Consider the following 27,837-nt stretch of genomic DNA (forward strand, 5'->3'; position numbering starts at 1 on the left):
CCTATTCTTTAACTAAGTTAACTTTATGCTATATTTAATTATCAGAGATTAGAATGAAAATTTTGGAATCAGAATGAATTATGCGTTTCGCTTATAAAATCAAATCTTAGAATTAGAATGAAAATCGTGCAGGGCCCATAAATTTGAAAATCATTCCCAAAGTTCCAACTTTCAAGAGAGGGTTGGGAATCAGCTAAGAATGACTTTTTTTGTGCCCATGTAAATTTTATAATTCTTATTTTGTCTTTGATTTAAATAATAATGAAAATCAAATGAAACCATAATCCAACACTTATGGCGTCGAGCTACCACCAACAGCAGCCGCATCAAACCAGCAGTAGCCATTGCGTCGAAATAGCAGTAGCGGAAGTCGGACCACCACCAATGGCCATCGCAGAAATTGAACCAATAGTAGCAACAGCCGTTGAGTTGCCACTGGTTCCGATTTGATGATGATGGTAATTTTTACAATGTCATAATTTTTTGGTCCCATCAACAACTATGTCATAATTTTTATTTTTATTTTTTATGTTTGTTTGTTTCTTGCCCCTTTTCCTTTAACGACCATTGAATATTATTTTAATTTGTTCACAATTTTATTTGTAACAAAAAACAAATTTTATCTAACAGAATATTATTATTATTATTATTATTATTATTGTTGTTGTTGTTGTTATTATTATTATTTATATGTTATCCAACAGATATTCGTACATAGAGTTTTCCGATGAATTCCTTGTAATAGAATTCAAAGAAGATAGCATAGGGAACCATCAATTTTTAAAGATACAAGATCAAATTTTATTTTATTTTAAATATACATATACATATATATATATATATATATAGAGAGAGAGAGAGAGAGAGAGAGAGAGAGAGATAATTATTGACATATTCGAAAGTTCCAGCCTTTTTAACCTAGAGCTATAGGAGGAGAAGCACTCAAGTTTTGAGTTGTCACATGCATTAATGCTCTGTAAAATGGTTACAAATTAATAAAAATGCATGGTGAAGGTGAGTACAATGAACAAGCATGACTCTAGCAATTATGGAGTTCTGCTGTAGAGAAAAAATTATGCCTCGGAGCTCAAGGATAGAATGACAAAATCCCATCAATTGTGCCGACATTAGGAATGTTGATTAACCTAAATTGGCCAAGTAATTAGTTACTTACTTTGCTAGCTATGACTATGACTAGGAGTATAAGATGGACAAATAAAATCAAAATTCAAAAGAGAGAGATTGATTGTTAAATAGATCATTATATATAGAAATGTTTCAATAAGAATATATTTTTTAAAATATGTATATTTTTTAATATTTTAATCTATCTCTTACTTTATTAAAATGATGAATATTCCTTATTAAATAATCATCAGATAATTAGAAAGTTATTGAAAGTTAATAAATCAGAACCATCTAACATTGTCAAGTTGTGGAGTACGATCACCATGTCATTTCTCCATCTCAAAGTGCATTTAGTCCCAATAGGATTGTTATTGGTAATATCATAATTGAGTATGAATGCCTTCATAAATTTAGATATAGTAAAGGGAGAAGAAATTGTTTAGTAGCTCTAAAGCTTGATATTAGTATAGCTTATGATTGAATGAAATAGGTTTTTCTAGAGCATGTTAAGAGAAGATTAGGATTCACATAAAAACGGGTGTTTTTAATTATGAATTGAATTACAACACCTTCATTCACAGTAATCATTAATGAGGACTGAGACAAGGGTGTCCACTTTCACCTTACTTGTTCATTATGTGTGCAAAAGGTTTCTTTGATCTCCTAATGCAAACAAAAAGACAGAAAGTGATCCATGTGCTTAAGTTTGACAAACAAGTGACTGTTTCACATTTGTTATTTGCTAATGACAATTTCAATTTTACCAAAGCCTCCATTGAAATTGTAAAAACTTAAAGGCATCTTTTGATTGTGTATAGCTGCCTTTGGATAGATCTTAAACTATGAAAAGTCTTTAATGTTCCTCAATAGGAAGCTTCAAAATGAGCAAATAATAGCTATAAAAAAAAATTTTCCAATTGAATATGCTGTCTATATATAAAAAATATTTAGGATTATCATCCATGATTGGAAGGAAAAAGATGAGTTTTTTTAATAATATGAAGCTTAAATTCTTGAGTAAGTTCTGAAATTAACAACACAAATTCTTCTCAAGTAAAGGCAAAAAAGTGCTGATAAAGAGCTTAGCCTGTCCCTATTTATACAACGAGTGTTTTCAAAGTTTCATTTACTCTGTATAAGGACATTATGAGGGTAATTGCCAGTTTTTGATGAGGCATAAAGAAAGATATTCGTGGTATTTATTGGGCAAGATGAGAAAAAATGAGTTATGTTAAGCATAGAAAAGGGTTGGTTTCAGAAACACATCAAGTTTCAGTCAAGCTTTGGTAGCTAAATAGAGCTGAAAGATCATTCAATATAAAGGTTCTCAAAGCAAGATAATTTAAACACTTTAACTTCCTCAATGCAAACATAGGTACTATCAACCCTTTGTATGTAGAAGTATACTTTGGGATAGATAGATCATTCAAAAAGAGACATGGTGGAGAATTAGTATTGGGAAAAATATGCAAGTCTATAAAAGTAGCTGACTGCCACGACTAATTATTTTTAAGCCAATATCACCAAAAACTCTTGTTGTGTGCAATAACATTTTGTTCAAGATGATGTTAATATTCTGTAAATGATTCTTCTACCGAATAAGCCATCAATGGATGAACTTTGTTGGCATTATAATAAGCTTAGGAAGTACTCTGTCAAGGGTGGCTACTTGGCCTCGAAAGCAAATTTTCAAATGACTTAAGCCCGAAACGTAGTCAATGAAATGCTATATGGAAGCTTGACCTTCCTAAGAAGGTAAAAATCTTTATATGGAGGCAAAAAATAACACGCTACTAATTGCAGATAATTTATGGAAAAGGAAGGTGCTGCCAACCTTATCTACCAAAGATGTAAATAGAAAAGCTTGACCTCCCTGAGACGATAAAAAAATTTTATATGGAGAGTGGCAAATAACCTGCTACCAATTATAGATAATCTATGGAAAAGGAAAGTGATCCCAACCCTATATACTAAAAATGTAAATAGAGAATAAAAAAAACTGCTCATGTACTGAGAAAGTGTAAAGTTACTTAAAAGGTTTGGCAGCATTCCCTCTTAATTGCATTGGAGACACCAACTACTTCAGGCTAAAATTTATTAGATACTTTACTTAATATATCCAGGCAATTGAGCAAAGAAGAAGTTGAAATTCAGATTGCTTGTTGGTAGGTTATGTGGTATGCAAGAAACCACTTTCTATTCAAAGGCAAATAGTTGGGATCCAATAATTCCGGCAACAAAAGGTGAAGCAATAATAGAAGCACTTAAAAGAATCAAAATATCTTAGCAACAATAAAAGAAGAGAACATAAGTAGAGAAACCAAAGCAACGGCATCCCTCGCCCAACAGCTAGTGCAAAGCAAATGTGGATGCAACTATTGATAATGAGAATCATAAAGTTGGATTAGGATTAGTGATAAAAAATGCTAAGGTGACTATTGTAACTGCAACCATCATATCTTCAAATTGCAATGGAAGTGTCTCATTAGTAGTAGTTTTTTTTTTTTTTTGAATATTTATATATAGAACTATTACTGATATTTACGATCAAATTATACAATTAGGACCTCGTGTACATTAATCTTCTATTTCTTATGCAAAAGCTTAAGTAATTGAACGAATAATGCAAGTGGCAACAAACACATATCTACCAACAGTGATTTCTTAATCAGGTTGTCAAGAGGTTATTGGTTTGGCAAACAACAAAAAGGACAATAAACCTAAGAACTTTTGGGTAATATTAGAGAATAAAGAAAGAAGGAAAGATTTCTAAGAAGTCAAATTTTAGCACGCATGTAGGTCTTGCAATGCTAATGCCCATACCTTGGCTAATTTAGCCTTAAAAGGTTCCAAATTTGTTGTATGGTTGGACAATTTACCAACACAAGTTATGTGTTTACTCTCTATTTCTTAATGAAGTATTTGTCTTTATCCCAGATATATATATGTGTGTATATATATATAGATCGTGGAGTATAGCACCCACAAGGTAATTTTTCTTACTAAAAAGAACTTGTATTGCTCAAACTTAAAAAAGTGTTAATTTAATATAATGATTTGTTTTAACAGCTTTACTTTAATTTTTGTACCCTTATATATGTATGTATGTATGTATATAATATTGAAAATATCGAGTAAAATAACCCTATGTAGAAATAATAAGAAATGTGTGCTTGTGTTTCGGCGGGTAGTGATGTTATGGTCCATTAACTTAAAATAAGTTATAACAGAATATTGGAGTCGCATGTATAGTTTGCATTGAAGAATGAATACTAATTGCAATTACGTTGGTGGGGGTTAGGTTAGCTTGAGTTATATATCCCATTTTAAGGTGGTCTATAAGGATACTTCATTTTATATCATTTGGTTGGTGGGGGGGAAGAGAAACTACTTGTTGAAACTTTGGAAATTACTTTCATTACTATATTATATGTTTTGATGGGACGAGGCATCCAATTTTGGTTCACTCAATGTCTCAACTAATATAAATACAACACACTAACATATATAAGCACCTAGCTAGTCTCTATCTCTCTCTCTCTATATATATATACACATACACGTATGTATATTGTGTGACTGATCAGTGCGAGTGTGAGAGCAACTCCTAGCCAGCTGCAGCGTGAATTATATTTTGGGAGGAAATTAAGCTGACCATTTCCAGGGTTGGTTTCATAGACGACAGAGATCTAGCGGATACATTCGAGCGAAGGGATTTTAATTACACAATTGTATGCATGATATATCATAAGGTCCCAATTGTGAATATGAAATCGATCTCTCATTTATTATAAGATAAAAAAGCAAAGTTTGGTATTTGAATTCATTAAATTCGTTTGTGTTATGAACAACTTTAAATTGTTAGTTGGAGTCACAATCCCAGTGTTGGCGAATGGCGACCCACGGGCCTCCCAACAGCCAGTGGCCACAACCACATGGCTGGCTGGCTCGCTATCATCAGAATTCATTCACATTCAGGAAGAGCTGTTGAAGTAAATGGTTGATGTAGTAGTGCCTCTTTAATTGATTTTGACGACCACCACCATATGTTACATACATAATTTTAATCTTTAGGCTTTGGCTGGTATACAAATCCTATAAATTGCTAATTCTAACCTCTAAGCGAAGCAACAAAATTAATTAACCGAAAGAAATTACTTACTGCGCAGTAATGCAAAATTAATGAATCGGAAAATGGAGCAATATCATCATCATATAATTAATTAATCAGAAGCTGACACACAAATTTATGTGTGTGTATCTATATGTATATGTATATGTATATAAGGGGCAACCGGCAACGAAGCAGCATCTACGAGGACTCAGCAGCCCTGTTTTAGTTTTTTCTTCCCCAGGCTACTGTGTGTTGTTTGATGGGCTTAAACCAATCAAATGAGAGCTTTTGCTTTGCATATGCACTGCCATCCTTAAATAACTTGTACATTATTTTGCATTCGAAATATTTATAATATAATATATGCACAGATCGATTATTCTATATATTAATTAACGTATTAAGAAGAGATCTAGTAAATATGCAATATAATTAAGAGAAAAATTAAAACAAAGGATTATATATATATATATATAATAATAATAAAACAAAAATTAATGTTTGTTTAAAATTAAAAAAATTAAAACAAAAATTAAAAATAATAATAATTTTTTTTTTAATGAAAGTTTCCTTAAGCTATTAAAAAATCAATGTTTGTTTAGTTCATATATTTTGACTTAAGTGTCCACTCAATTCTTGTATTTTAAAAAATATCTCAAGAAACCCCTACTGTTAAATATGTTACACTCTTATCCTTACTTTTTTTTTAATAATACTTTTGTGACAATATATTTACCTTCTTCATAATATAAAGAAAAAAATGATAATTTATTAAATTAGTGTTAAAGAAAACATCAAAATTTTCACAACTTTTAATATTATATTTTACTTTTAGAATTAATTTGATAAATTCATTTTTTTTATAAAATAAATATTAATAAAATTATTGTAAGTATATTAAATATTACTTTAAGTTGACTGATGAGATTAAATAAGTAATTTTAGTTATTAAAAAGCCATATGTACCCGCGTGTTTGCATAAGCATATATCACCGTTGTCTATATATTTTAAATATTTTATATCTAAATAATTTTTCATATTGAACAATAAACTGCTGGACCCGGTGGCAGTACGCATGTAGCTTTTGGTCCTCCTCATTTTCATTATTAATGGTTTGGATTTAGATTCGCTACTCATCAATCTTATCTTTGATTTACCTTTTTTTTGTTTAAATTATTTATTTATTTATTTATATATATGATAGTATTACACTAGTAAGAGTTGCAGTATGCACAAGATTACTGCACGTGACATCCATCGCACATGTCTATTAATTAATGCTGCCTTCCTCGTTGAATATATAATGATACAGTATAAAATATATGTAAGTTAGGGGACGGCTACCTTGCAGCTTCTTAAGGTAAGCCCGCCCACCCACCCACCCAAAATAAGTAAAATGGATATGAGTTCAAATAGGTCACATTGCATTTAATTGGGAACTGCACCTTACAGAAACTGTAAAATAGTAAAATTCCGTAAGTTAATCACATTGCCCCACATGTAAACTTTTTAAGAAGCTTGATTAATTTATTTGTATAATATTTTGAGGGGCGCCAACATATAAAAATTGATCCTCTCGTGTTTGGTTTGGGAATCAAACAAAAAGAAACATACTGTACTTCTTTTAAAATTATTTTTCCGGTTTTATAGGAGCCACAGGAGCCATGCCACCCACCAGCCAGGACTGTGAACTACCTAATGTGGGGTGGTGTAGGCATTTTCTTCAACTTTGTTGCTTATAGGAGATTCAAGGGATGGTGGATTAGACACAATTACATTCTCTCAGCTGGATTAGATGCTGGGGTTGCCTTCTTGGCTATCCTTTGCTATTTTTCATTGCAAATCAATGACATCAATGGACCCAGCTGGTGGGGTTTGGAATTAGACGATCACTGTCCTTTAGCAAGTTGCCTCACTTCCCCTGGCATAAAAGCTGATGGCTGCCCTGTTTTCCAGTGACATTATGAATTCTTTCATGGTTATATTGTGTGCAAGCATTGAACTTTCAAGTTTCCGGTCATATTATATACACAAGTCTCAACTCTTCATGCGTTCACCAAAAGAAAAATAATTGTACATGGAGAAAAACGAAACTTTATATTGTGGTACAACTGGTCATTTTTTTGTGGAAAGGAATCTCAATCTCCTATTAGTCTTGCTTCTCCTTTGAAATTCTCTTCAATTTGCTTAAGAATGTTTTCCTCTTCCAATTCAAGTTGTTCCATGGCTTTTTCAGTGGCAGCAACCAATTCCGGATCAAAGATAGTGCCGTCAGTGTATTTATTCACTGGTCCAGAATCATTCGGTAAACTGTAGCCACCAAATTTTGGAGTTACATAAGCCCCAGGAGAGTAAACCTGCCCTCCAACATGTAGAAATTTCTGAAGGATTGCAGCACCTTGAAATTCGATGGTTGTTGGCATTTTAAGTGATTCCAGCTCATTTGCCATGGCCTTTCTTCTAAACCCCTTGTCCAAATTTTGAGCAGCATGCGCAACTACATCTGATCCCTTTGCTGTTCTGGAGCTATTAGGACTCTGGATAACTCCTGTGGTTTGTGCTCTTGAACTAGAAAAGATGTCCTCTTCAGTCGCAGTATTTTCTTCTACTTGAGATTCATCTGTTGAGGGTAATTGTTTTATTGCCTGCTCAGCATGCTCAAATGAATATGATGAAGATTTAGAGTGGTGAAGTTGCGAGAAACCTTCATCCTTGCCAGCAAAACCTGCTTGCTTTACCCTTGAAAAGTGAATTCTTTCCATCATTTCATCAAATTCCTCTACTGTGTGGAAGCTCCAAGCATGAACTTTATCGCTTCTGCTCCTAATAGATCTCTCTTCCTTAATTTCATCAGATCTTGCCAGAGGATGAGGGGTCACCTCTTGATTTTGAAACAAATGACAACTTTTAGACCGTATGGCTGAATCAGCATCAATGGATTCTGTAGCTTTTATGAGAAGTGGAGATGGTGGTTGCATTTGTTTTCCCTCTTCTTGTTCAAGATTAGATGTCAATTCCCATGTCTCACTGGTTTCCGTTTTCCCAAGATCAACGCCTGCTTTCAGGCATGAATTTGACTCTGAAGCAAAACTCCCCGATAGGGGTTGGTAGGCTCCACTGCGACTACAGGTGATACCATCTGCTTTCTTCTGCAATAGGTTCAGCTGTTCACGGAAACTTGTTGATCTTGACACTACTTTTGAAGAAATGCAACCCATTTTTATCAGATTATGGTTAACCAGATCTTGACCTACAGCAAATGATAAGAAATGATAATATGAGATCATTTAGTTAAACGCTCTTTGGTTGATTTCAGAGAAAATAGATCATGGTGCATTTGCAGAATGAATGCACGAAGATATAAATTATAATAATGAATACACCAAATATTGATAAAAGAGGGTCTGAGGGTCATGAAGATTGTTATATATTCATTTGCTAGTGTATATGGATAGTACTCTATGTCCCTATGCCCATTGTTGCTGGAAACATTGTCCACCAACAATCCGGGTTTTGCTGATCAGGACCCAAAAATATATAAAACAAAATATAAATATATGTGGCAAACAACAGAAATATTACATCCATTTCTTGTAAAGCATATAAAGTGGTGAAGACTGAAGAGGAGTAATTTCGAGAACCGCAAGAAAAGATAGAACAATATCTTCACAAGGTATACCTGAAAGATGACGTGTTACATACCTGTTTGAGACAAGTGGATGATCGAATGGTTCATGGAAAGTGGTTGATTGCCAAATCTGATTTTTATGCGAGTCACTTAAGACTCAATTCGACAGTTCCCACAATTCCCAGCTCAAGACGAGTCTGTCAGACTGCAAACCAGTTAAGAAATCTCTAGATCATTGAAGAGACTTGACAAGGCGTTAGAATTAGTGCGTAAAGAGATTGAAATATACCCATTTTGATATGTTTCTTTTCTTGTATGTGGCAAGTCAAGGGAGGCCACATAAGGCCGGTTATATGTTTGGCTCAAGGCAGAGTGTACTCAAATTTCAAAGGTTGGAACTTTGAATACAGCGCCCACCTAAAACCTAATTAAATGGTCAATCTATTCGCACATACAGTACACGTTTCACAAAGCCTAACTACTACAACAACAGGCTCTGAGAGGCTTATGCGCTTGGATTGACATTGATTATGCTATACTCGAGCATCAGTAATGTCAAGAGATACCAACATGTAAATCCCAAATACCATATCATTCCTCTACTAAATAATAAAATCATAATTTTGCAAGTTATCAAATTCCATTATCTAATAGGAACCTTAATTTATTATTTAAGCAAAACGTTTTTGCCAAAATAGACAACCATAATACAATCAATTAACCAATCGTCTCAACTGAAATGTTCTGGCCTAGTTGAGGTGAGGTAAATTCTTGATCGTTTAACATGTTTGGCCCGAAATTCTTCAACAGGCGCATCACTTCCACATTGGTGCAGTAAGATTTCAAAGCTGGTACATGAAATCGTACACTCATGCACAGAAAATGCAGGGAAGTACGCCTGGAGTTATCAAGAACTATAAAATGGAAGTACAAAATGCACCAATTTTCATCGCCTAAAAGCATGGCCTTCACTGGCATCCCTACCTTGCGAATAATATGTTCGGCGTCGGACCCTCTCCTCTATAGTTGAGCTTCCTCCCTTCTCAGCGCCATATACACTTTTTTGAGCAGCATCCAAGAAGTTCTTGCCTCTAGATATCCTATCCCTAGTAGCTTCTCTCGCATCGTCTTCCTCAGCCTTCTTCAACCTTTTCCATCTTTGCTCTTCATTCAACTCAGCATTCGCTTGCATCTCATGCAGCCTAGCAGCCAGCTCTTCTTCTGAAAGCTTGGGAGCAACATAACGCCGTTTGTAGTGTGAATCACTCCTGTTTTCAGGAGCAGAACCATAAGAACTTTTGCTTTGAGCATCATAATTATTACTCCGATCTTCAGAAGGGTATTTTTCAAGCTTTGACCTGTCATGATTTATCTTCATAGAATCTCGATCATCACTTTTTTTATTCTTTGGTTCTGAAAAGCAACTGGCTGACTGCTCTCGGTATTTGGAGTCCTTGTACCGATCCATCTTAGAACGGATTCTTTCAGTTAATTCATCTCCTGAATCTGATCTTCTGTTGCGAAGCCTCTCCTCCTCAGGATGTGAACTGTTGTGATTTCTAATTTTCCCTTGTCTATCTCCTTTGGAAGAAGTGGCATATTCAGAATCGGAATGCTGTCCACTGGATGAATGCTTTGAACTAGAACGATGCTTCTTCGCACGTTCCTTCTTACCACCAGACCGGTCCTTGTGTTTCTTCTTTGCCTTGCCTTTCTTCTCTTCGGCCTATCATATGAAAGATAATCTGTCAGCAAAACAGCATATGCTAACCTTACACAAGTGGGCATAAATTGATAAACAAGAACTGAACATACACAGACATAAGGGCAAAGCAGTTTCAATGAAATGGCTAAGAAAGTCTAGAGTTGAAGGAGAGGAATGGGAGAAGGAACATACAGATTTACGGATAAGGGCCATCTTGATGGGGTTATTCTTGACACGAGCAAGAGCTTCTTGCTCACGCTGGCGAATCAAGAGCAACGGATCGGAATGGAGCTTACGCCAAGCATCACCGGCAGAGTAAGGCTTATCGTCGAACAAGGCACCGGGAACGGACGACTGCTGGTTGCCAGAAGCAGAAGAGGGTTGTTCGAGAGCCTTGAACCCGCTGCCACTTGCACTCGTACTCGCGCTGGCTGCTCCATCACTTCTACCAACGGAAAGTCCGGAATCGTAAAGAAAATCCAACCTTTCCTGTCTCCTGAATGAAAACGAAACCAAACAAAAGAAAATTAGGAAAAAAAAAAACTAACCCTAACCCTAACCCTAAGAAATCAAATATTTGACTTACGGAACAAGGCCGGCTTGCTCCTGGAGTTGACGGAATTCGCTGCGCTCCCTCTCTTCAAGGATCTGCTTCCGCAATTCGTCCAATTTCTTTTGTTCGGCTTCATGTTTTTGCTCTGCCTTCCATACGTTCTCTATGTTCCTTAAACTTCCGGTGTGCCATCCTTTCTTGTTCAGAAACTTTAACGCCATCCTCCTCTCTCTCTCTCTTTTTTTTCCTTTCAAATGTTTCTGAATCTGAATCTGATCAATCAAAACAACCCTTTCGTCTTGATTATATTTTTTCTCCCTCAAAGATCTGAATGAATGAAGCTCAAGCCTCGTGCAAGAGTCAAGCCGACACTCTGATTTCCTTTTCTTCTCGGGTTTTCTTTTTATTATATGTAGTTTGTCCCTTTGGTTTTATTATTTTCACTCTGTTCCCAACGTCTTATTCTTTTTTACATTATTGCCCGCATAGGCGCATACCCTTTAAAAAAAAAATTAAATTAAATTCATACGCGAAAGGCCGAGTGGCGAGACGATTGCGCTCACGGTTTGAACCGAGCCCCTGCAATAATTTCTTCCATAGTGTATCAGGTGGAACGGGGACCTAAGACGTCTCCCTTCCATTAATAATTGGGTTAAAATAAATAGTTCTTCCAACCCATTGCTAAGTTATATTGAACATCGCATGAACCCGTTGAGAAAGCATTGTCGAGTTTCCTATAATATTATATTAACAATTCTCAAACTTTTATATCTTTATTCTTATGGATATGATTCAACCTTTTATTTATTTTTAAGAAATTATCATTAATATACTCTATATTTGTTCTGTTATCAAAAATACTACAACACTTTGAGGGTGCATCAATCGTCCACCTTTAGTTGACAAAATATATCAGCCGACCACCAAATCGTTAGTTGCCGTTTGAAAGTTAACGGAGTTACAGTGAATTGACGATTTTACCCTTAAAAATTATCACTTAAACGGCAACTAACAATTTGATGGTCAGCTGATATATTTTGTCAACTTAAGGTGGACGATTGATACACCCTCAAAGTGTTGTAGTATTTTTTATAATGGAGTAAACTAAGAGTATACAAATGATAATTTCTCTTTATTTTTTGATAGTAATGATTGAACCTTAAAATTTCATGAGAGAAATAAAACAATGTCAAATAATTCCTTTTTTTTTTCTATTTTTATTGCATTCTAATGACAAGATCGATTTTCTGGTTTTACATCTTTAAAAATATATTTAAAAAAAAAACATGGGTTGACGTAATATTCACATATAAATCAATAGTCCATTTGGTAAAGATATTACACCCGATTAAATTCTGCAGGATGTTAATATTGATAAGAGGCCTTACAATTATTGATAAACAAATGAATCAGGCTGGTCATTATGTCCATTTGGTATGGTATAATCTGCAAAGCAGTGTGCGTGCAGGAAACTTTTGATGCCCCCACTTAAGTGGCTCAAAATCAAATCATCATCTCATATTAACAGCATTGAGGGATGAATTGTTGGTATCTTTCTGGGATTGATCAGCGACGGCAACTCTCTGATGCAGTTGCATGAGCTGGCCTCTTAAGCTGCACTCCTCTACCTGAATACATGAGATCACTAATAATTATCCAAGATGTTAATAATTTTTTCCTTTTTTTCCCTCCCCTCCTCCTTTTTGGGGTGAATTTGATAAGAAAGCTAACCTAGATCACACACTTTTTTTCTTGCATCACTCAAAACACAGATATTTTTATAGCATTTATGTGAGAATAACCATGGATGATTTTCACAAAGCAATGCGCATAAGGGGAGGAGAGAAGCAAACCTGAAATGTGTGTCTCTTAGACAAAAGACCTCCGCATTCTTCAACAAGAGCTCTTTCCCCACCAGTCACTTTTGCTAGCTCCGAAATCAACATTTCCACTTCTTCTGCCTGCATTAGAGAAGCATTTTCTTAGGGAAGTCCAACCAAAAACGAAGTTCAGAAAACAGACAAGCGAAGATTGGATTTCTGTCCCACCTCTGGCATAAAGCTTTGAAGATGAAGAATGATCATTTCCATCAACTTTGCCGCAGAGTTCAGTGCCTCCCCCACCTCCCTAACATCAGCCTGCCATACCGACGTATATCATGGTCAGTCAGCCATACAAACAAGACAGTTGCTCAACTGAGAACCCAGTGGACAAAATTATCATACCTTGACATTCCCACCGATTGGGAGTTGAATCGAGGCGCCCAACAAAGCTTGAATTGCTTCTGACAAAGAACTTGAGTAATCACCTTCAAATGCACACCATTCATCCAGATATGGCATCTAAATGTGCCAAAAAACCAAAAAGTTTTGTGAATTCAGAGGCTCATTCATTAGTAGACACAACATTGAGCAGGGCAGAACATAACAAAACTAAAATTAACCAAAAAAAAAAAAGCGAATTAAGCTGTCAAATCTAGGTAGTTCTACTATGCTATTTAATGGAGTAAATAAATAAATAAGCTAAATCCCAATCAAAAACTGTAAAACAGAAGAAATATTGAGTTAAATAATTCATATATTATGCAAGTCACAGATGATTCCTTTAGTTAAACCAAAATATAACTAAGCATTTGCCTCTTTCTATTAAGCAATGATTGGAAATGCAAATGGCTTTTGTTTGAGAGATTTAAGTCATCTGAAAGATGCTTATTTGATATGCTATATATTGTGAACAAGTTGAATAAGGTCCAATAACAAACTGAGATGGGATATATTGGCGGCACGATGTCATGTGTTACAAAAAAAAAAAAAGCATCTTTCAGATGACTAGCAGTCTGAAAGAGAGAGAACATCAAGTGCTGATCAAGCTAGCAGTCTTACTTGAGCTTCCAGAATTGTTGACAGAGTTTTTATTCTCTTCAGAATCTCCAGTTCAATGCGTTTCCTTTTGACTGAAGCATATAACTCTGATATTTTGACCCCCAGAGAGTAAAGTGATTTCTACAAGGAAACACCAAAAAAAAAAGAATTGGATTAACAACACTGGAAAATTACAGGATGAAAAAGAAAAGGGATTACTAATAAAAAAAATTCTCACAATCAACACTGGGACTCAAGGCGATACAGTGGGAGGAAGCTCTCAACCATTCCATTTTTCTTTACGGGATTGGTACTTAATCAAGTTCATGTGTAAAAGAATAAAGTCATTTGCCAATAAAAGTAGAGTGACCATTCAAGCTTATATATTTTTTGCCCTTCCCCACAGCATTAGTTCATTTCTATTCAAAAGAATATCATTATGGTCTAACAATTCTAGCATTTGTTTAGTCCTTTTAACAATTTTCAAGTTGAATCATATCCCAATTCTCGGTCTGTGTTTCATTCACTCATTTTGCTCATATTGTAAAGTCAATGGTAAGATTACTGTAATCTTATATCTACTGCCACAAACTTGTCATCAGTGCATACTCCATAAATAATCATTTTGCATCTTTGCTTCATCAACGTTTATTCCTTAGATCCATCATCGTGTATGATTGATTGCTTTTAGCAAGAAAGAAAGCAAACCAAAAAGCATTATTATAAGGCTCTTATTCTCACCCTCCACTCCAGAATCCTCCACTTTGCAGGTAAGACTTGAGAACCGAGTATCAACCAATTTTAGTTATCTTAATTTGAAGATATATTTTTGTACAGGGGATGGCTGATTGTGCAACACTAGAAAGTTATCCGTTGATTGGTATTATGTTAGTTTTCAACACTAGTAAAGTGAAGATGAAGAAGAAAGAAATAAAACGTGAAAACACAGAGTTAAACTAACCTCGGTTTCTTCTCTCTGAGTTAGAGAAGAGGAGTCAGCCTTTGCATTAGCAAATCTCCACTGAAGATAATGATTGTGAAGCAATTTGAGAGAGTGCAGGTCTTCCTGATGACTCGAAACTTTCCTTCCCTTCCTTGAATCAGTCCCAGTTGGCGGGGGAATTGGAGGCAGAGGAAGACCCCCAATCTTCGCAGAGTTTGAAAAAGATCTGGAGAGAGCAGGAGTTGGTTTTTCTCCGCCTTTAATTGAAGAAAAGAAGCCACCGTTATGTTGTTGGGAATTAGACAGCTGCGGCTGCAGATGAAGAGAACGCGAACAAGGAGTGGCCGTCCCATGAACCCTGTTGATGATGTTTCTCTCAGCAAGCGTTCTGCTTCTAGCAGAAACTGTCGGCAACATATCCGTGTCACTCGTGCAAGAGTCCCTGCATATGTCATCAACAACATTTGAAGATAACGCGTCATTTTGTGATGATGATGCATTGAAAGGTTGAGTTGATATGGACTGTAAAAGCTTAGTAGCAGCAGTGGCCATGCCGCTGGTAGATCGCTGTAAATGTAAGGTTCTTGGCAGAGGCCTCGATAAATTCGAGACTGTAGGAGTGTCCGGTCTAGAGGAGTTGCTGCATCTTCCGCTTGCGGCGAATTTGGATGTATTGTTACTATTGTCATTGAAAAGCTTCATCACAGAACGCGGCTGTTGCTGTTGGTGTCTTCTTTCTTTACTAGAATGGAACTGAAGAGGAGACTCTAAGCTCCGAGCGGTTTCGATGGGCCTGTTCTCATCGGCGGAGCTCACGGATTCTGTGTCTTTATTATCTTGCTGCCGCCGATGCCTTTGCTGTTGTTGTTGCTGCTGCTGCTTGTGATGTGGCGATTTGGCGGTCACGGGATGCTGATCACTGGAGGATGCTGATGATGCTAATGGAGACATGAATCTGGAACTGACCTCTCTAACTCTCGGCCGCCTCTGAGGAGGTGCTGTCACCGCCGGTGTGCAACTGCAGCTGGAAGTGTCAGCAATTACAGCGGTCGCCTCATTTTCTGCCATCTTCTTCACTTCAATCATAACTCTCTGATATCGATTTTTGCAACTTCGCCGGACAAAATCTAATTAACTCAAGGAGGGACACTGAGTGCACTCTTTTGTTTTTGCTGCCAAAAGAAATGACTAATGAGAAAAAAAAAAAAAACTAGCCGTTAGCAATGAGGAACCAGTTGTAACGGCTCTCTTCTTTTAAAATAAAACAATAATAAAGTTTTATTTTATTTTACTTTATTTTTTTTGGGAAGGTTTTATCATTATTATTATTACTCTTCGTTTTGAATCTCTTCACTTTCCTCGTACTTATTATAAACGTTTTATCCTGTTGGCCTTTGGTTGTTGATCAAGCCCCCCAACCATTTGATTGATGTCGTCGAATAATAATAAAACAACGATAAGGTTCCCAATATTCGAATCCCATCAGATACAGATGTAGCGATTTGCTTGTAACTAATATTTACCCTTTGTTTTAACAACTAACATTACAACTATATATATATATATATATATAATTATACATATCAATTATACTCTCATGTAATATGAGTTGTAATTTGAACAATAATCTCATGTAATATGAGTTGTAATTTAAACAATAATCTTATGTCATCCAAAAAAAAAAAAACAACTAACATGAAATCTCATGTACAAATACAATCTAACAGATCAGTAAAAATTCGACGAAAATATTAGAATGAGTCCTTATAGTTAATTTTTAAAAAAAATACATTTACTTAGGAGAAGCGAGAAAGTAGAAACACACCATGCCTTCAAATGCATTTTATAAAACAAATTACTTCCATTAAGCACTTTTATGATTTAACCTTACGATTGCGCCCCGGGGAGGCACAGGTACCGTCTCATTTACAATTTGCCTTCAGGATTTTTTTTTTTTCCTTGATCTTGTGGGGATTGATTGTTATATCCTCAAACTCAAGGAATAATTTTCTAAATTAAATAACAAAAGTGAGGATGCATTTTAAGAAAACAAATACCCTTTTGGCAAATGGCAAATAAAAATATTACCGAATCCATTTGGAAAAAAAAAAAAAAAAAATCATCTCCCTACCCTTGATACTCATAGACCACCACATCACTAGGACGCAACAAAAAGACATGCCAAGAAAAATATAAAATGCTAGGCAATTGAAATTCCACTTGCCACGTGTGATCGAGGGCAGGACTTGAGAATGTATTTGCTAAATCAGGTGTACAGACTAACAGACATCAGTATGGTAGGACAAGTAACTGCCTGATCGCGTATTGTGATTCATCTGTGCCTAATATAAAAAAAATCTCCTTCGTATGACACTTGTATAACTGTATCTTGGCATCTACCAGAGATCGTTGAAGTTGTAATATAATATGTGCAAAACTCTATTTCACCTATCCATCCCTTTCAGCTTGCGAGCATTACAATCATCTCTAAGCAATTATCTACAAATCTGACTTCATCCTGTTTCCTACTTGTTTCCGCTATAACTGTTAATTGGGGCCATGGAAACTCAATCTTCTGGAGCTGGGCAGTAGATCCTCTGCAAAGCATTCGAAATCTCAAGATTCATTACAAGTGTGACTGGAAACTGTATATGCATATCACAGTAGGCAATAATGAAGTGACGTCTAGATATCAAAAAGATTTTTTTTTTTGGGGGGGGGGGGGGGGGGTGACACTGGTAATGAAAGCATGATCCACACAGTTCAGCACTAACATGTGTAACACAAGCAGCAGGCGAGCAGCTATCTAAATGGCATTATGAGTAGCGATGAAAAAGAACATAAATCATGAGATGATATTCTCAAGGTATACAGGCAAACGGATGAAAGTAACATGCAGAAAGGCAAATCTTCCAACTAGGAAATCATTGTTCAACCGATAAACAATATACTTACAAAGTTAGGATACAAAGTTTGTATCTCAACTAATGTGGCACCAATTTAAATTCACCATTTGGATAAGTAATAGGACTCAATAACTAATTATCAGACAGCCTTAAAGAAAATGACATATCATTTGCCACATCACTTGGAACACAACCTTTGTATCCTAACTTTGTCAGCTTTATTGGGGGGTAAAAAAAAAAAAAATAAATAACTGAAAAGGTGATAGTTAAAAAGGAAAAGCAATAGCAGACACAAAATAGCAATCAATTACAAAACAGTCTTCTAAGAATTAAACACTGCCTCCAACCAGAAAAGTCAGGTGGTATGGTTCAACCTAAGCTCAGTTAAGCAATGGAACAGATTGGTTGAGGCAATAGGAAGACCTAGATAATGCAAATACTGTACCTACATTTATCAGGCAGCACACTCCACAGACCATAGCTTATTTGAAAAATATTTAGCCTATCTTACCATCCTCTTCATCTTCTTCATCCCCATTGTGACTTGTAAAGAATGGGGTAAGATAATTCTTATCTAATGCCGTAAACGATGCAGCACTGCAGGATAGTTCATTAAAAGATAAATTAAATGCTGAACAAATGAATGAATAATGTAAAGAGGAAAGCTTAAAAGTTGCATCATGCTACCTCTTGCGGAATTCTTTCAGTTTCATCTTCAACTTATTCCCTGATGTTGAGCCCTCATCATAAGGAGCAGCATAGCCATTGTTACCCTCGAAATTCTAAGACAAATCATTGATTAGTATGCCAGAAACACTTATAATACTACTAATCACAATGACAAAAGTTGCAGTGGCCCGATTCAACTCCCATCAACTGAGAATTTCTGTACATGCATTAAACAAGCTCATAAATTAACTTTGGCGGAACTTACTTCGCCTAGGTGGCCATCATGAGCATCACCAACAACTTGTAAAGCTTCCAGCATGGTACCAGTTGAACCACCAATCAATAAAACCTGATACATTGGTTGGAAGGTTTGGTGCAATTCAAAGTTTAAATATCATATGCAAGGATCTGATCCAAGTCAAGACCACTGAATGAATGAAACAAGTTAAAGCTTAACAAGATGCAAAGGTGCATTCTAACTTCATGAAATGAATATTGCTTACTGTCAAAACAACTATGGCAGTTGTTGCAGTGAATATGGTCTGGCCATGTCCTTCAGGGAGATCATGAACTGATTGCAACGCAAGAGCAAAAGCCATAGCACCACGAAGTCCTACAAGCCCATAACTCGTAAGGATATGGCAACAAGAAAACGTGAACTCAACACAACTGAGCCCCAATTCTGAACTAACAAGGGTGAAAGTGAAAAAGTAATCCAAAACAGTCAGCATTTGTGCTCTTCTTACCACTGTACCAAAGTGCTTGTTGATGTTTTAAAGGAATCTGTCGATGTGCAGGTCGAGCCAAATTAACCAAATATGCACAAGAAAAGACATTTGCTGCCCTACATAAATTGATGCATAACTTAATTAAAAATCCCCTCAAATATCAATAGAAATATCGTGTGCAATGAATCAGCCTAATATACAAGACATAATATTAGCAAATTCAGTATTCATACCTGGCAACTATGATGAATAACTGAGACAAAGCAGAGGAAGTTAAGGTATAACATCAGAAATTTTCAGTTAAAATAATCATTAAGCTTTAATTTCCTATTGGAGCAACCAAGGATACAATTGAGAAAAAGATAAACCCGAGATGTGACCAGCTGTGCTTTTCCATGGCAATATCAAAGCCCATGTAAATAAATCTGAAAATCATACAAAAACAGGAAGAAAGATGCAGGTGTTACATACATAAAAAAGCTTAATTAATAAAAAGAGATAAAAAAAGATGAAAGATAACTTACACAAATGTCTCCGCCAATGATGATATCAAATGGAAAAAAGCAGATACAAATCGCTGAGAGTTCTCTGACAAATTTGAGAAGGTATAACGCTTCATGACCTAAAACAGAACATCATTCGGTTACACTAATCCAACATGTGACAGGTGATCATAGTATTAGGTGAAAACTATAAATATCCACTTACAATTCCTGTAAACAGTATTGACACGATACCAGAGAGGCCAAGACCTTCTGCAAGCATGTATCTAAACAAAAGGAGTTATACATTAAAATTGAACCATAATGCCTCAGAGTAAGATAAAGAAAACTTTTCGGATCATTAAAATAAATGGCCTAGGAGACTACTTACGAGAAATATGGGAAAAAGAACAAAGAGACAGCACTCTAAGTTCTGGAGACTGAACAGAGAATCACAGCAAAATGTTTTAATCAGGATCTTCTTATGCACAATGGATTAATAGAAATTTAGAATAAATAAGACATATGCAGTACTCACTTGTCAATATCCAATCCGGCATACTTGAAAAGGTTCAGGGAATTAAGGTTTCACAAAACATTCTAATAGATAAAAGTCAGTGCAACAAATTTAATCAATAAAGCCCCCCCCCCAAAAAAAAAAAAGAGGATATCAAAGCAGAAATAAATCCAACTCCAACACCTGCAAAGCAATACTGCATTATTAGTAATCTAATGAAAAAGGGATTAATATAGCAATACTGCATTATTGATATAGGATCTATATATATGGCTCCTAAGCAGGAATAAGCCCATGCTCTCACTCTACCATAACTGTTTGTCATACACGACGATAACTAACCAGAGCATGAAAAAAGGCCAGAAAAGGATAAATAAGCAAAATACACAGTGAATATAAAGCAGAACACCCAAAACTATAGATGATATAAATTATAACAGAAAGTATAATTTTTGGCAAAACTGCAAGACAGATTGAAAAAACTACCTGCAGACATTGAGCCAACAAAGGTCTCAAGAAACCTGACAATCACCATAAAGAAATTTTGCCCAGATGAAGCATGACTTCTCACTAAGGACATTGTCCTGCATATCAAGAACAGCTTACTTCAATCCCAAATCCTAACCCACATAATGATCTAATGGGTTATGAAAAATGCAAATTTTACATACCGGTACAAGGATATCGCCATCTACCATTCGTGAAACATACAAAAAGATCAATTCTCACACATTAAATGTTTATCAGGATAAAACAGAAAATTCACTCGCAAGAAAATTGGACATCATAGCTATCAACAAAGACTTACTGCATCGTTCAAAACAGATTCCCCAAAAACCAATGCATAGAGGTTCATATCCGTGCCAAGTTCCTGAAATGTCACAGCTAAATGTTACCTAAAAGATAAAGGCAGATGGCTTACCAAGATGTTAAATACTAAAATATTAGACTAATCCCTACACTGCGCACTCAATTACCATGTCAGGAATAGGTTACCTTTTTTATTTCCTTTTATTTGTTTATTTCTTTTAAGTATTGCATGAATGTAAACCAAACCCTCCCCTCACACATCTGAGCAAGGCCCGAACACCAAACCAATTGTACCAGTCCAAGAGATTTTACCAATTGAACCAACAGGCACCCGCAAAGATGGATATCATATTAGGAATGTGATAAGCTATCAAATTGAAAATATTTGTGGTTAATCATATAATTATTATAAAATTTAATTTGACTTCAAGATAAGTATATGCTACAATTTGCTGGACCAATTATTTTAGCTTAACCAGTCAATAGACAAAATAAAAGCGCACACGTCACCTGAAATATAGACAAAACAGTGACAGGATCTGTTGCTGAAATAAGAGCACCAAACATCAAGCACTCAACAAATGGAAGTCTGTACATGAGGAACATCACTCCACCAAGGTAACTATACAGAAAGCAGGAAAGAAAACATCAGAAGCCAGGGTTACAATGTACAACACAAAATCTGGTCATTTCTATGTAAAGAAACACTTACACTAGTATACCCGTGACCATTGAAGCTAAAAAGGTTCCAAAAATAGCAAATGTCACAATGGCTCCAAAGTTAGAAAAAAAAGGTTTCTGCCAGGAAAACAAAATCATGAGGAGACAGGTTGCACCTGAGAATGAAAATTTAACCAACAATTTATATGTTCAATGACAATGGCAGGTACTTACCGGAGATAAGCTGAACCCTGACTGAGTATGACGAAAAGAGTCAAGAAAAGAAAAATGTTGAAGATAAAATTCAAAATCAAGCAGCAAATATGCACTATGAGTGCGTCTGTCTGTGTGCATGTACACAGACAGAAGTATAAATGTAAATGAAAATGCACTCAGTAAAGGAGAAAATGGCATGGAAATGAAGCATGATGAGAATTTCAGTTTAGTAAGGATATAATATGATCGGAGGCAACAGAAATAGAAAGAAAAACTCTTCATGGAAATTAAACCAAGCCCTGCCAAAAATTAGGGAAAAAAATGAGCAACTAGAGTTTTAGGATCACATCATAGAAGCAAAAATGGAAAATCCAGTGACATTAATTCATTAAAAGAAAATGAATACCTAATATTTGTTTCAGTATTAGAGATATTAGCCAGTGCACCAACAATTAAACCTGAAAAATATACGATGCAAGGATAATTATTCAGCCAGCAATTAAAGTAAAATTAGCGAGAAAAAGAAAAAAGAAAAGAAAGGGAATAAAAGTAATTAAAATAATACCTATGAGAAGAGAAGCGCTGGCTTCCGGAAGATAATAGAATTTGTGACGGCGAAGGACGTGGCCGAGGACGAAAGAGAGTACAAGCATCATGATCTGGAGGAGTATGCCAACGCCAGCGGCTTGCTGCTCCTTTGCGGGACTTCCACGAGGATCGTTCGCCGGAGATATCTGCAATGCCTCTCCCGTCATTATACCCCGATGTCCCAACTTTCGAGCCCTAAAATTCAATGTCAATTGTTGTTGTTTTCTCCTTCACGATGATGATGATTTCTATCTCTTCTGTTTTGTTACGCCAACAGCCAACTGACTGAAAGTCTCGAACTGATGTGATGCTCTTTATATATATATATATATATATATTTATCATTGGTTAGAATTTGGAATTAAAGTTTGAGATGGGCTTCACAAATCAAATTATAATATTGTAAAAATTGATTAAAGACACCTTTTAAATTTGTCCTACAATATTTTAAAATTGAATGGCAAATTTTTTTCTGTGTGAATGTATGTATGTGTTTGTGGGTGCGTGTATATATATATATATATATGATATTTAACTTAGAATGTAGAATTAAAATTTAGGATTGATTTAATCAATTTAATATATTATAAAAATTGATTTAATATATTCTCCACACACACACGTGCACGTAAATAGGAATGACAATTGTGCCCGCAAATCCATCAAAATCCGCCTGCTGAGGATAATTTTGCGAGTTGTGGACAAGTTTGATATTATAAATTGAAACCCACACTTGGATGAGGGTAAGTTTGGTATTAACCTAATATCTAGCGGATAACCGCATAGATATTCGCTAGACCCGTAATATTTTTTAAAAATATTTTTAATTTAATTTTAATTACAAAAATTTAAATCTAAAAATATATAAAAATAATAATACAATTATACCAAGTGCCAAATAACCAAAGTATTTTTTTGTATGGACTATTTTTCTTTAACTTAATGCATGGATTATTTCATTATTATAATTTTTTTTTAAGATTAATATGTGAAAAGTATCATTCTTTGGAAAATATTAATCTTAATCATTATTGTAGGCATCATGTTGGATGGGTGCTAATGATGGTGAATGAAATGAAAATCTCTCTTCAAGCTTGTGTTGAATGATAATGTGAAAAGTAATTGTTATTTTTAGATCTAGTTTGTAGTTTTTTTAATAGATTTGTTTATTTTATACTTAAAATTCAGAATTTGTATTGGATGAATGTTGAAATTTTAATTTTTCATTTACATTAGTTAAATTTAAAATTGAGTATGTTATATATAATTTAAGGTTATTATTGTAAATTTATATATTGAACATTTATGATTTTAAATGTACAAACCTGTAAAAAATTCAACGGATACCATTGCGGGTTTGGTAATTGTCAAAATCCGTAGTGGATAAATTTTCTTAAAAAAATTAAAATTCATTGCAAGTTGCGGGTGAGTTCAGTAATTTAAATTTTATGCGGGTTTAAATTTGGTAATGACAAACCCGCTACAGGCGGTGCCCATTACTATCCCTACACGTAGATTAGATTTTAATTGACTGTGTATGGCTCCATTGCGTGTGATTGAGATGGGTTGCTTGACTGCATAATTGGTGCTGGGGTGGCTGTTGTTATTTTTCTTCGTTCCACACTTCCACTTCCCACCCACCCCGTCTACGCTACCGGTTCATTTGCTATTTGCTAATGCTTTAGCTTCCCTACTACTAGTTTATCTTTAATATTAATCTCTCCAAATTATTTAATTCATCAAATCTTAATCAAGACGACACATATACATGTATACAACGCCTTAGATATAAAATTATAATTTTATATTGCAAATTTGGTTCTACCTTATTTCTTTTAAAAATCTTATTCTGTAGACAGTCGTACGATGGAAAAGTTTAATGCAGAGAGTTACGATTTTGTCAATGTAGCAACTTCTCTTCAAATCCAAAGTCACATTTGCTTCTTGAATATTTTGTTTCTAAGTAATACTTGGAAATTTATCATCAATTTACACATTTTTTTTTCATCTATAAATTATTAGATTCATCTGTGTTATCTGCAAATTTCTTTTTGTTTGCAGAGTGGATTTGGAAGTTTCTTGTTGATACAAATAATGGTCTTTGTTCAATTTACAAGTTCATATAAATTTTATAAGGTGTAATCCATCATACATATCATTCATCATCTAAGATCTAATGCTGAAAAGAAATAAAAAGAAAATTTAAGAAAATTGCAAGGCTAGCAGTCTATGCTCCCAGTCTCCCAACCAAATACACTTCAAAGCCTCTTTACAAATCTTCTCCATTATTGTACAAACCTTCGAAAGTCTTAAAACTTCTCAAATCCTCGCCACCCCGTCCCTACAATCCCAATCTTTATTCTCACAGTCCAACCGCCAGCCAGAATCATTTGAAAACCAAGTCAATGACTAAATATTACAACAAAGTACCACGATGAACATAACCAAAGTTCATGTACACCAATTGTCAGACACATCATCCTCTAACATTCCATGTTAACATATAAAAATTGTAGGTAAAAGCTGACATGGACGTATGCAGCAATCATTTCACAAAAGGGTGTCAAGATATGTATAATTCCTGCATCTGTTGTATTGAAGGAGACTTCCATAGGTGCGGTCCCACACTCCAATGAAGAGGGCTTCTGTGTCAGGGCTAAAAGTCATACCGGAGATCTCCCCAAAAAAATCGATCTCCTGCTCTTTCTCAAACCCATTCTTCGCATCATAGACATGCACAAAATCTGCTGGCTCTGCCATTGCCATGAAATTCCCATCAGACGTGAAACGAATTGATCGAATTGCTCCCAAATTGCCCTTGAGCACAGCAACTGACTTTGATAAGTTCCTAACATCCCATACTCGACAAGTCTTGTCTTGGTTACCAGTGGCAAAGATGCGACCATCAGGGTGCCATGCAGATGCAAAGGAGAAGTCCAAGTGCCCACATAACGGCATGATGGCCTACAATAACAGATTGAAATTAGCTAAAAGCATTCTCACAACTGTATCTGTTGTCATCATACACCTTCAACTGAACAGATATAGGAAAAAAGACTACCTTTCCTGTTTGAGAATCCACCAGTATCCCTTCTGGGTTGTCACCAACAATGACAAGAAGCTTTCCATCCGGACTCAAAGAGGTGTGCTGTAAACAGATAGCATTGAGTAAACTAGTCAGTTGCATTTATACAAAACAAGTACCATATCATTGCATGAATGTGCTAGTTAAGGCTTATCAATTCAAACAAGATAAGCACATGAGCCCAAACTCAGGCAGGTAACTCTGCAATGCCCAATTTTTACTTCTTCCAAGTAGGTAATTATCTGAAATCTGTTTATGAATAAAAAAGGTCCGTAGAAAGTATCAAGATTGGCCATTCTGAGCTCAAGTGAACCCAGGCTCTGTGCATGTGTACACGTGAAATGGATATACTTCGTATGCAAATAGAAAGGAAACATTTACACGCTATCATACAACTAAAACAATTTAAAGCAGAACAAGGAAGAAAAATATAGTAGAACCTATACTCCAACATGAATACTCACATTCACAGGCCATGGGAAGCTGAAATGCTTTGAGAGCTGAAACCTCTCCATATCAAAGTCCCTAACTCCACAGTCGTTATTTGACGCCATGAAATGAATTCCACCACTGGCACAAAATTGATTATAAGTCAGCTTCTATTATCCCTAATAGTAAGCCCAGCCTTAATTTGATTAATTAATTGAAGGAAAAAGAAAAATAACCTGGGAGAATTGTAAATCTCAACAGCGTTTGTGATCGCATTCTCATCGTACGTTGTCCTAGAACAAAAGCTAACTCCTGGTTGATCCAAATACTGTGTGCCATAAGGGAAGACAATTTATCATCCATCAACCATCATATTCATTCTGAATAGATAATATTCATACTCTTGAGAGCAAGGGTAGATACAAAAGTAATTATCTGAGGACATAGTTGATGAATTTACCTCTTAAAAGTAAAGACCATATTAGCTTCAATATAAAATAAACTGGGATAAACCTTGTAATCGCTAACAAAGAAAAAAAGAAAAATACTTGACTGCAAATGAAACCCAAAAAATGGGTAAAACAATTACACAAGACGCAATCTATAAAAATGGTAACAGTGAAAATACCATGAAACAGTCCACAATAAATTGTAAAACATAATGATGGCTACGACTGCAGTAAAGAATATTTAAAGCACCAAAATAATTTACCTTACAAATAAGTTCTCCCTGGAATCCTCCAGCAATTAACAAGTTATCCCTTACTGCTAGTGTACTAACTTGAGTCTGCGTAAATCCTTCCAACAGATTCCCAGGGTGTTTCTATTAGAAAAAATAACCTTGAGTTCTGAATACATTCCAAATTCACAACAACCATGCATTAAACATAAAAAAAAATCATGAGAAAGATGTACCTCGCATGGCGCCACATGTCCTGAAACATCAAGGACTTCAGTTCTCTTGCTACTCAATGAAGACCAATGAACAATTGAGAAATGTGACATAAGATAGACGTCATGCTTTGACGTTGACCAAACCAAGTTTCGCAACTACAAAGCCAGAGACAGTACTCGTATCAATCTCATTCAATCACTTTTATGAATAATCCAAATTGAAATAATGCAGAAAGGATATCACCGTACTTGGAAATGGAGGATAGTTGATTTTACAGATCTTGTGTTTCGCCAGAACTCGTAATACTTCCCTCCTTTCTTTGTGGGCTTACATTCCTATGGACAAGTACAATATAGAAAACAAAAATTGGTGAAAAGAATATCCAAAAGTACCCTATGGTTCGATATATGGGAAACCAAGGGAAAATACACGTTACCTTCTCTGAACCTTCTCCTGATTGAGGTATGTTTTCATAATTCTTATACTGCTCTAATCTAGTTTGCCTATACTTCTCACGAGTAATGCTCAGCCTTTCCCAAGGAATTCCCTGGATATCCTTCCCCCTCCTAGCATCAGCGGCAGTCGTATCTGCTATCTTATTATCCTGCACAAGCAACACCCAGAATTAATTAAAAAAATTAAGTGACACAAACAATTTTTTCATTGAAACACATTTTGGATAGGAAATGAACAAACCAAAGGATCATATTCATCGTCATCATCGTCATCAGACTCTGAATCCCCCATTAATCTAGCACGGAAATACATATCATCATCAACCTCGGCCATTTCATAATCATCAGCCACATAATAGATGGCTTCATCCCCCTCCAATTGGGACATTTTCTGCAGAACAGAATTACACTTGAGCTAGTATCACTTTATATCAAGGGGAATGGAAAAGAAATTCACCAACAAA

The 27,837-nt window shown here is 35.4% G+C and overlaps 5 protein-coding genes across 5 annotated transcripts; all 5 read right to left on the reverse strand.

Moving 5' to 3' along the window:
* Positions 1–7,215: 7,215 nt before the first annotated feature.
* On the reverse strand, positions 7,216–9,170 carry LOC18050580. Its single transcript, XM_006449889.2, has 3 exons — positions 9,161–9,170; positions 8,946–9,076; positions 7,216–8,493 (listed from the first exon to the last, which is right to left on the reverse strand). Exons 2-3 carry the CDS (start codon positions 8,977–8,979, stop codon positions 7,382–7,384), a joined length of 1,146 nt encoding a protein of 381 aa, XP_006449952.2. The 5' UTR covers positions 8,980–9,076; positions 9,161–9,170; the 3' UTR covers positions 7,216–7,381.
* Positions 9,171–9,514: 344 nt separating this feature from the next.
* On the reverse strand, positions 9,515–11,542 carry LOC18050581 (pre-mRNA-splicing factor CWC25 homolog). The gene is made up of 3 exons (XM_006449890.2): positions 11,163–11,542; positions 10,769–11,072; positions 9,515–10,597 (listed from the first exon to the last, which is right to left on the reverse strand). The coding sequence occupies exons 1-3, from the start codon at positions 11,348–11,350 to the stop codon at positions 9,818–9,820; spliced, it is 1,272 nt and encodes a 423-aa protein (XP_006449953.1). The 5' UTR covers positions 11,351–11,542; the 3' UTR covers positions 9,515–9,817.
* An 859-nt stretch (positions 11,543–12,401) lies between these two features.
* Positions 12,402–16,155, reverse strand: LOC18050582 (protein ENDOSPERM DEFECTIVE 1). Its single transcript, XM_006449891.2, has 6 exons — positions 14,952–16,155; positions 14,012–14,131; positions 13,355–13,471; positions 13,178–13,267; positions 12,983–13,090; positions 12,402–12,757 (listed from the first exon to the last, which is right to left on the reverse strand). Exons 1-6 carry the CDS (start codon positions 16,017–16,019, stop codon positions 12,641–12,643), a joined length of 1,620 nt encoding a protein of 539 aa, XP_006449954.1. The 5' UTR covers positions 16,020–16,155; the 3' UTR covers positions 12,402–12,640.
* An 817-nt stretch (positions 16,156–16,972) lies between these two features.
* On the reverse strand, positions 16,973–22,830 carry LOC18050583 (sodium/hydrogen exchanger 6). The gene is given in 23 exon segments (XM_024190299.1): positions 16,973–17,530; positions 18,351–18,436; positions 18,527–18,621; positions 18,774–18,857; positions 19,012–19,121; positions 19,255–19,352; positions 19,470–19,489; positions 19,586–19,661; positions 19,761–19,858; positions 19,945–20,005; positions 20,110–20,123; positions 20,125–20,158; positions 20,257–20,288; positions 20,390–20,418; positions 20,722–20,819; positions 20,907–20,926; positions 21,044–21,106; positions 21,556–21,667; positions 21,758–21,843; positions 21,940–21,964; positions 22,161–22,220; positions 22,328–22,379; positions 22,487–22,830. Coding segments are annotated over 23 exon segments (1,593 nt in total). The 5' UTR covers positions 22,677–22,830; the 3' UTR covers positions 16,973–17,480.
* Positions 22,831–25,059: 2,229 nt separating this feature from the next.
* Positions 25,060–27,761, reverse strand: LOC18050584 (uncharacterized WD repeat-containing protein C2A9.03). The gene is made up of 9 exons (XM_024191422.1): positions 27,615–27,761; positions 27,355–27,522; positions 27,167–27,253; positions 26,939–27,073; positions 26,736–26,846; positions 26,260–26,351; positions 26,059–26,164; positions 25,571–25,657; positions 25,060–25,473 (listed from the first exon to the last, which is right to left on the reverse strand). The coding sequence occupies exons 1-9, from the start codon at positions 27,759–27,761 to the stop codon at positions 25,060–25,062; spliced, it is 1,347 nt and encodes a 448-aa protein (XP_024047190.1).
* Positions 27,762–27,837: the final 76 nt, after the last annotated feature.

The sequence above is a fragment of the Citrus clementina genome, unplaced genomic scaffold (genome assembly GCF_000493195.1).
Source record: "Citrus clementina cultivar Clemenules unplaced genomic scaffold, Citrus_clementina_v1.0 scaffold_2, whole genome shotgun sequence".
NCBI lineage: Eukaryota > Viridiplantae > Streptophyta > Magnoliopsida > Sapindales > Rutaceae > Citrus > Citrus x clementina.

Bases quoted from the DNA above. Each gene is read 5' to 3' on its own strand.
- LOC18050580 (XM_006449889.2), bottom strand. From the start codon at position 8,979: ATGAACCATTCGATCATCCACTTGTCTCAAACAG. The intron at 8,494-8,945 runs GTATGTAACACG...CATTTGCTGTAG, and splicing joins CATCCACTTGTCTCAAACAG to GTCAAGATCTGGTTAACCAT.
- LOC18050584 (XM_024191422.1), bottom strand. From the start codon at position 27,761: ATGTCCCAATTGGAGGGGGATGAAGCCATCTATTATGTGGCTGATGAT. The intron at 27,523-27,614 runs GTTTGTTCATTT...TTGCTTGTGCAG, and splicing joins ACGATGAATATGATCCTTTG to GATAATAAGATAGCAGATAC. The intron at 25,474-25,570 runs GTAGTCTTTTTT...CTGTTATTGTAG, and splicing joins TGGATTCTCAAACAGGAAAG to GCCATCATGCCGTTATGTGG.
- LOC18050581 (XM_006449890.2), bottom strand. From the start codon at position 11,350: ATGGCGTTAAAGTTTCTGAACAAGAAAGGATGGCACACCGGAAGTTTA. The intron at 11,073-11,162 runs GTAAGTCAAATA...GTTTTCATTCAG, and splicing joins GAGCAAGCCGGCCTTGTTCC to GAGACAGGAAAGGTTGGATT. The intron at 10,598-10,768 runs GTATGTTCCTTC...TTCATATGATAG, and splicing joins TGGCCCTTATCCGTAAATCT to GCCGAAGAGAAGAAAGGCAA.
- LOC18050582 (XM_006449891.2), bottom strand. From the start codon at position 16,019: ATGATTGAAGTGAAGAAGATGGCAGAAAATGAGGCGACCGCTGTAATT. The intron at 14,132-14,951 runs GTTAGTTTAACT...GTTTCCTTGTAG, and splicing joins CTCAGAGAGAAGAAACCGAG to AAATCACTTTACTCTCTGGG. The intron at 13,268-13,354 runs GTATGATAATTT...TCGGTATGGCAG, and splicing joins CAATCGGTGGGAATGTCAAG to GCTGATGTTAGGGAGGTGGG.